We start from the raw sequence: 9,319 nt of genomic DNA on the forward strand, positions 1-9,319 counted from the left end.
TATATAAAATAGATTAAATTTTAGCTTTTCAAACCAAGGCACGTGACAAGGACATTAACACGTGTTATAATTAGTGTAATGGAATCAACGTAAGAGACGAAAATAAGCAAAGGGAACAACTTCTTTTTTATGTTTGTTATTGTAGTTTTATAATACTCGAGGGTGGTTTTTGTAATTTACGCTAATTTGTTTTATATAAAGCCATATAAAGCCAAGAATATCTATTGTGAAAATAAAATTGTTACTTCTTCTTTTTTCTCTCTCTCTCTCTCTCTCTCTCTCTCTCTCTCTCTCGATCAAAATGGAATTCTTCGAAAAAGCAGTGGCTGTTAGACTGAAAAGCCATCTCGACAAATATCTCGTCGCCGGCGACGACCTCGAAACCGTCCGTCAAAGCCGCAGCTCCGGCTCAACACGTGCTGCACGGTGGCTGGTGGAGCACGTCGAATCAAACGATCATGTCATCCGTCTTAAGAGCTGTTACGGTCGTTACTTAACGGCGACCAATACGCCTTTCTTCTTCGGCACGACGGGAAACAAAGTCGTCCAATCGTTGACGAACAACACCAGAGATCTAGCGATTGAGTGGCAGCCGGTGAGGGACGGGTTTCAGTTCAAGCTGAAGTCGTTCGCCGGAACGTATTTGAGGGCCAACGGAGCGGTGCCGCCGTGGAGGAACACCGTGTCGCATGACGGAAGTTTTACGAGTTCAGCGAATAATTGGATATTATGGGATGTGGAGGCTGTAGATGTAACGGAGGATGAAGAAGAGGATAATAATAATCATCTATCGATTGTTCCTTATGTTTCAGCGGTCGCCGATGAACTTTCCGGCCTGGAGCTCGGATCGCCGATACCGGTCCAATCTCCCAGATTCTATCGTCGGCACCATCATCATCATGCCCTATCACTGATGAGAGTACGTTTTCTTCTTCTTACTTTTTACAGATTTTTTATTCATTTATTTTGGCAATAACTGTTAGATATTATTTTTGTGGCTATTCATTCATTAATCATCATCTTGTATTTTCGTTATGAAAATTAGTAAGAAATTGATAGTAATTTAGAAATTAAAATATATTTTATAAGTATAATATAGTTAATTTATAACAAAATTTCAAATGCTATACATGGTTAAAACGTAATTCATTTATGGGTGCAAACTAGGTGTGATTGATTTTGAAAAAAATTAAAAGTGTAAATAAAAAATACTTTTTAATATATAACTGTAAAATAAAAAAAATTAGAAATGTATTTATTGCAATTTAATATCATGTATATGATATTTAATATTTTACATGTATAGGTATATAATTTTAATTTTAAAAATTGAAACAAATCAAAAATTGACAAGTGGATAATATTTATTTCAAAAATATCACAAAATAACAAGTGTTAAAACTCATGAGACATTGACATGTGGCAAAAAAAACCTTAATTTATTAAGAAGGATAATCATTTATCTTTATTCCGAACTAGGTGTGAGCCTCATGTATTACATGAGTGTATTTAAAACAATTAAATATGTATAAACATTTGAAAATTTTGAATTTATAAGAAAAATAAGAAACATATTGAATTACTAAAAGTAAAATGTTTTTTCTCTTTTAAATTTAAACAAATCATTTAGATAAAATAATCAAAGCAAATTAATGAGATTTTATTTTAAAATTTTGAAATTACAAGGAAAGTCAATTAATGAAATTAATATGCATTTATTATTAAATTTAAATATCATATGAAATTTAATAAAATAGGAAAACCACAAAATTACATATGGAATAAAAATTAATTCAAAATAATCACAAAATGACATGTTGCAAAATGAATAAGAGTGCATAAGTGGCAAAAAAAACCTTCATTTATTAAAGAAGATAAACTACTTGTTTTGAATTTAATAACTTGCATATTTGTCTATTCGATATAATAATAGTAAATGTTTTTTTTTTACCTTAGTCGACATAAAAATATTAATTTATAATTATAACAACCAGTATATGTGTGATTATTTTCTAAATGGTACAAAACTTGTGGTAGCTAGAATAGGAAATGTTTTTATTTAATGAAACATAAATAGTAAAATAAGATACATATTAATAATGTCACCTTAAAAAAATTGATCAAAAGAAAGCTATTTAAGTTTTCTTTAACTGCCATACTTGTAGTGTAATTACAAAACTAGGTTTGGTATTTATTACAATACAATTTGTAATCATTCAATTGCAATAACTTTAAATATTATGAATAGAAAAATCGTTTACTCTAATATACTACTATAATATTATATTTTGACTCTAAAAAAAACAACAAAATTATAATAAACCTAAAAAAGTGATCGAAAAGCCAACCCCACAAGTATACATGCGACCTTTGGTTTACTAAGTAAATAAGTTACCCTTTTTTTTTTGGTTGACTAAATAATTTATATATTGAGTTAAGGAATTTTTAAATTATATATAAGTCCCGTAGTATCTAAGCAAATAAAATAAGGTGTGTAATTTGTCAAAGATATCATAAAAAACTACACTTATAATTAAATGTCAATGATGATGGTCTTTTTTCTAATAATCATAATATCATATAAGCAATTCTTTTTAATAAAAACTAGTAAAATGAGTCGAGTGTTATAAAACTATTTTAACAAAAATAACGTAAGATTAAAAGTGCAAAAGCACAAAAGATGTGGATGGGAAACTAATGGACCACCCAATGTGTGTGGACAGTGGACACTGAGATATTGGCCACTAAGATGTCAAATTCCAAATGCAAATGGTGGAGGGTAAATCTGTCATTTTATCGTTAGTGGACAAGTAAAATCCACATCTCTAAAAATGCTCTACTTTTAAATATGACAACACTATTTGCGGCTATGCTTTTTCTCCAAGAGGCCAACTTGGATTAGAGTAGGGGTATTCATGTCATTTTATTATTATTGAATAGTGTCACAACAAGTATTATCTTGGTATGAATATTGGCCGTCGAATTTTAATAAGTTAATTGGGTGATAGTTTGGTTAGAGTCATAAATTAATTAATGTTTTGTCTTAGATGTTTTAAAAATATTATATTTTTATATAGAAGAGATCAATGATCACTAATTTTTGTATCCACTTAATAACGTGTCATACCACAATTTGATTCACAGAATTAAATATCCTCTTATTTTTCGTTTTTATATATCTTTTATCCAATGAAATTGTGACATGTATAACATTTAATGATATTTTAGGATACTAATATGATACATATCATTATTTAAATCATTATTTAAATGGGATATGGTTAAATTTTTGTTAAGGTTTTGTCTAATCATAAAAATCCTGAATTTGGTACAACAAAGAATATTTTTTTGATGATTTTAACTTTATTTATTAGATTCTTGTATCACGAGAAATGTTTTCAATCATTCAAAATCTAATGAGAATCTAATTCAAAATACCTAAGAAGTTAGAACTACTAAAAGACACACCAAATTTTAATACTAAAAAATAACTATAAATAAATATGAAGGTTCTTTTAATATACTATCTTGTCGACACAAAAAAAATGAAAAAAAAAAAATCACGGTTATATATTAAAAAGTAAGAATTAATAATTTAAAACAAATTAATTTATGTTGTCATTGTTATAAAATACTAAATGATAAAATTGTAAGAATTAATAATTTAAAACAAATTACACATTATCAAATGCAAAGAAATATCTTTGATGTTTTGGTATATTGTGAAAAAAAGATGTTCCGATTTCGAGAAGTTAAAGTCTGAGTAAAGGGGGTAGAACAAAATGTATTAATAGTTGAAGGACGATTCTGTTCATTTAAATATATTGAAGGTGTTTTTTTAAAACATATAGGAAGCTATTATATTTTATTTAAAAAACATATATTCCACATCGGTCAGTGCAAAGGCTGTGAGTCGGTTTATTCGTTGCGTTTCCGTTTCCGTTTCCAACGACGAGGGAATCTAATTGAAAATCCGAGAAAAAGTCTACTTTTTATAGTTCGAAAAAGTTGCACAACATTTTATGTATAAAAAATACAAAACAATGTTTGGGGTTGTTTATTAGTTTATTGTAAGTTTGTCATTGTTAGTGTTTAGTGGAACGAAAACAAAAATGTTTATTGGTTTAAATAAAATTATTTCTTCTAACTTATTTGGAACTCCTAATTCTAACTTAAATAGAAACCAATTTACTTATTTACCCCTATTTTTGTACTCATAACATATGAAATACATATGAAATGTGACTCATTAATATTTTCTAATCCCTCTAGTAAATGAATTTTTTTTTTTTGCCATTTGTCAAATTTTCAAAAATTTTGGCACATGTAATTTTATGAGAATTTTAGAATTATTATTTTCTACTTGTTATGTTTTGGGAATTTCTATTTTTTTAAAATAAAATTCCATAAATTTCTAATAAGCTTTATAAGGAAAGAGAATCATTTTATTAATTTGATAATAAAGTCTCATAAATGTTCTAAAGTATTTTATTTTTTTATAAATGTTCCAAAAGATTACATTATGTTATCTAAAGTGTTATTTTATAAAATATTTAATATTTAAATATTAATATTAAATTTTTATTTTTAATAAACCTGTGTAGTACACGGGTCTCACACCTGGTAAAAAATAAACAAACTTATAATATTGTTTAAACTAGGTGTGAGCCCCATATATTACATGAGTGTATTTAAAACAATTAAATATGTATAAACATTTGAGAAATTTGAATTTATAAGAAAAATGAGAAAAATATTGAATTACTAAAATTAAAGTGTTTTTTTTTCTCTTTTAAATTTAAACAAATCATTTAGATAAAATAATCAAAGCAAATTAATGAGATTTTATTTTAAAATTTTGAAGTTATAAGGAAAATACATTAATGAAATTGATATGCATTTATTATTAAATTTAAATATCATATGAAATTTAATAAAATAGGAAAACTATAAATTTAATAAAATAAAAAAACCATAAAATTACATCCAAAATAAAAATTAATTTAAAATAACTACCAACAAAACAAAATAAATGAATGGGAGTTTGATAGTGGAAAAAAACCTTTTATTTGAGAAGATTGTATTATTTTTGTATAACATCATAATCTTATTGGTGATCAACCCTGCGATCGACACACGTCATGATTTCCGTTTCTAATACGCGTCGCCATTTACACACACAGTGAAGCTTTAATCAAGTAGGATGACAGTGACGAATACCCAATTTTATCACCTATAATATATCTTGATTTTGCATTGTTCTTCACAGAAACTTCCACATTTCCGATTGAACTTCTCCATTAAGTTGATCAAACCGAGGCAGTTGATGCAACAACAACAACAAAAACAAGAACAGGAATATTCCGGACCATCCATAATGGATCTCCTCCGCAACGCCAAAGCAGTCCGGCTAAGAAGCCACCACGGCAAGTTCCTCCACGCCGACGACGACCAGGAATCCGTTTCCCAAAACCGCAGCGCCACCGCCCACAACAACATCTGGACCATCGAGTTCGTCAGCAATACTCCCGACAACGTCACCATTATTCGCCTGAAATCATGCTATGACAAATACCTAACAGCTTCCAACCACCATTTCCTGCTCGGAATGACCGGGAAAAAAGTCCTCCAGACGGTTCCCAACCGCCTTGACTCGTCGGTGGAGTGGGAGCCCATGGGGCATGGGAAACAAGTGAAGCTCAAAACCAGATACGGACATTACTTGCGTGCTAACGGCGGACTTCCGCCGTGGAGGAATTCAGTCACGCATGACATCCCTCACCGGAGTGCCACTCAGGGTTGGATCAACTGGCAAATCGAAATCGTCGATGTCCCACTCCAGTTGCCGGCGCCGACATCGTCGACGACGCAGGTCGTTCCTCATTCCGATCCCATTCCTTCCTCTGAACCCAACTCGCCGTCAACAATCTGGTCAAAATCCACATCATTCTGGAATCAAGAGGTATGTATAAGGTCGATGTGATAAATTGATAACAAAATTACGTTCCTAACTTAAATTCAGATCATCTGAGTATCTAATTTCAATTTTTCTTCAGACGATTGATTGGCCATTGAAGAGAGAAGAAGGGCGAGCGATATACTACCATGTGATCTCCGAGGATTTGGGTGAAACCGAGGAGAACGAAAACACACAAGGGTTTTGCATCAGTTTCAAAGGGAAAGAAGTGAACGAGTTGACTCGGACATTGGAGCAAGAGACACGACTACACAACATAACAGTGTGTTCTCAAAGTCCATTAGATGGTAAGCTTTACCCACTTCAATTGCAGCTTCCTCCTAACAACGCCACCATGAAAGTTGTCGTCGTTCAAAATCCATTCCAAGGTGAGAAAGAGAAACGACTTCGCTTAAGGCGTTGAATTTGTTCCTCAAGTTTCCGACTGAATACAACAATAAACCAATCAAATTTGTTGTGAGTCTCTAACAGGTTATTTACAATGAATTTGATTGGAATTGGTTGAGATGTCTGTGAGTGTGTGAGGAAGATGATGATGATGATGATAGTAGTATGTTGTATAGAGTTCTCAAAAAGAGGGTTTTTCAGGGTTTAATATATATAACAAGAATAATCTTATGAAGGTTGTAGGTTGAAACTGAAGTTTCTGAGTTTGAAATCCACATTTAGATCTGGTTCTCAGGTGTCTGAAAGAAATAAGTGGGCTTTAACTTTTAAGTTGTACAAGTGGCCACCTATTTGTAACCATAGATGGCTTGTTGTAAGTGAACATTTGAAGTTATGCAATGAGATGTGTCTTTTTTTTTATCAATGAATTTTGATCGAAATTTTTGGATGGATGGATGTTGAACGCCTCGAAATCTCCTAAATCATTGTCTTTTTAATTGGAATATAGCCCCCAAGTTATATACTTTTTTTTTTGTCTAGCACAAGGTTGACAAAATCGAGATCTTATGTAAGATCGTTTTACAATAATATATTACCAAAAACTTATGTAAGATCTTATGTAAGATCGTTTTACAATAATATATTGATAAAATTGCAAAAATGGCCCCTGTGGTATGTAATTTTTGGGGGTTTTAGTCAAAATCATGACTTTTTTGGATTGGTGGTCCTTTTGAACTAATTTCATTGTATTTTTGGTCCCTCTGAATAGTGAAATGACTGTAATACCCTTGGGTTATTTACTTTTCATTTATTTTTCATTTGTTTCATTTTTCTTAAAATCTAAATACTCATTTATTCATTTAACTAATTTAAAAAAAATTAAAGTCTCTCTCTCTCTCTCTCTCTCTCTCTCACCGTCTTTCCTTCCCAAAGATCCGTTGATATCTTCGGCCAACCACCATTGTTCATCACCTCCGACCAGCCACCAACCCACCATATTTAGCACTCTCCGTTACCTGCACAAGTGAGCAAGAAATTGTAGGAAGTTGCTTTCATGGTGCTGGTAGAAGGGGACGACTCCCTGGTGCTCCTAGAGAGAAAAAGTAATCCCGATAGCTGGAAACGGATGAGCAGATCCAAGGGGAAATTAAAACAGAAGATTTGAAGTCTTTATTTTCAAATTTCAAAAACAGCTGGAGCGATTTTGTTTGGGTTTATGTAAAATCCTTGCTTCTTGTTCTTCGAGTTTGTTTGGGTTTATGTAACTTCATCAATCTTAAGTGCAGAATTCGATTCCAATAGTTAATTCATGAACTAGTTGAAGCCTCTTGTATTGTAGCAACAAACACGATTTACTACACCCGAGATTGAACACACACCAAAACTCGTCAAACTAAGTTGAATTAGGTTTTCTAAAATCGAACTAGATAGAGATACGGTGGAAATCAAGTCAGAAATCGAAAACACGTTTAGAAATTTGGCAGAATCATAATTTGGATTATGAAATCAGTTCATACATACATATGCTCACAAAGATGAATGCAGAAAATCTAAAATAGATTACAATAGAGCAGATACTAGCAGCTGCTTAAGTTGGAAGAAGGAGGTCGGCCGCCGACGAAGTGAAATTGAAGAAAAATGTTAGAGATTTGAGGCGTTTGATCGACAGAGAGATACGATTCTGATTTAGGTTAAATACAGACGTTGCAGATGTGGATTCAAATGGTTTGATGATTATGATTGAGAAATAATAGAGAAGCTTCAATCGATTATCCATAATCATTTTATTTTCCGACAAGTTCGGGTGATTGAAGGAGGATAAGTTTCAATTGATTTGTCCCGGTCTCTCTACCAATCTTCATCTCTCAAAAAAGCAATACGATTACCAATGGGTTGCTCCAATCAACAGAAAAAAACAAGGAGGGAGGTGGTTTCATGGTGGTCCCAGCAACAGCAACACCATCGTTGGTGGTGGTGGTGTTTCTCGATGGGAAAGAGGCAGTGGGTGGCGGAGGGAGGAGCTCCGGTAGCCTCTGATGCTTTTGTTTGGTCTTCTACTGGCGGAGACAAAGGAGGGAAAAAGTGGCATCGGTGATTGCTGGAGTGACTCGACAGAAGAGGGCGGAGGGAGGTGGTGGTCGGTGTCAAGTTGGTCGGTCTTTTCCTTCGGCCGGTGAGATACAAACTAGAGGGATCGAGATTTGCTATAAAAGTGGGTGGATATTTGGGTTTAGTGTGATGAGAGAGAGAGAGAGAGAGAGAGAGAGAGAGACCCAAATTAGTTATTTATTTTCTTTTTCTTTTAAATTAAACAAAAAAATACAAAAAATATATCAGAAAGGGCATTTTAGTCTTTTCAGTTTTCCAAGGGACCAAAACCACAAGCAAACATGGTCAAAAGGACCATCAATCCAAAAAAGTCGAGGTTTGGACTAAAACCCCAAAAAAATGCATACCACAGGGACCAGTTTTGCAATTTTGTCTAATATATTACCAAAAACTTTTTGTTGTTACAAACTATAAAAATTAAGAAGAAAGCAACTTAATTATTAAAAAAATCATTTTGATCATGTACAACTAAATACATAAGATCACAAAGGGATTATTACGACTTACGAGTGTGTTCTCCTTGATTCAAGATGAATTGATAAAATGGTGATGTTTTACAAGACTTTTGCATGTTGTGCCGCTTGATTTCAAGTTGAATATATAAATTTTTGATACTCTATATATCATAAAACTAAAGATGTGAGATCGAGATCATAGTGTGATTGGAATCGTTTCACTTATAGGATTTAAAATCGTAAGATCTTAAGATCAAAATTGAGATTTTAACAACCTTGGTCTCGCATATAAAACTAGAGCATGTGGTGTCAATCTTATCATATTTTTTCCCTAGCACAAACTCGACAAATTCATGGTTTTTTTTGCCACATACAAGGAGTGGCCATCAAG

The 9,319-nt window shown here is 32.2% G+C and overlaps 1 protein-coding gene across 1 annotated transcript; it reads left to right on the top strand.

Moving 5' to 3' along the window:
* Positions 1–229: 229 nt before the first annotated feature.
* On the top strand, positions 230–6,788 carry LOC145092540 (Actin cross-linking protein). Its single transcript, XM_079030486.1, has 3 exons — positions 230–919; positions 5,270–5,962; positions 6,057–6,788. The coding sequence occupies exons 1-3, from the start codon at positions 302–304 to the stop codon at positions 6,378–6,380; spliced, it is 1,635 nt and encodes a 544-aa protein (XP_078886612.1). The 5' UTR covers positions 230–301; the 3' UTR covers positions 6,381–6,788.
* The last annotated feature ends 2,531 nt before the right edge of the window (positions 6,789–9,319 follow it).

The sequence above is a fragment of the Lactuca serriola genome, chromosome 3 (genome assembly GCF_051521515.1).
Source record: "Lactuca serriola cultivar US96UC23 chromosome 3, Lser_US96UC23_V15, whole genome shotgun sequence".
Taxonomy (NCBI): domain Eukaryota; kingdom Viridiplantae; phylum Streptophyta; class Magnoliopsida; order Asterales; family Asteraceae; genus Lactuca; species Lactuca serriola.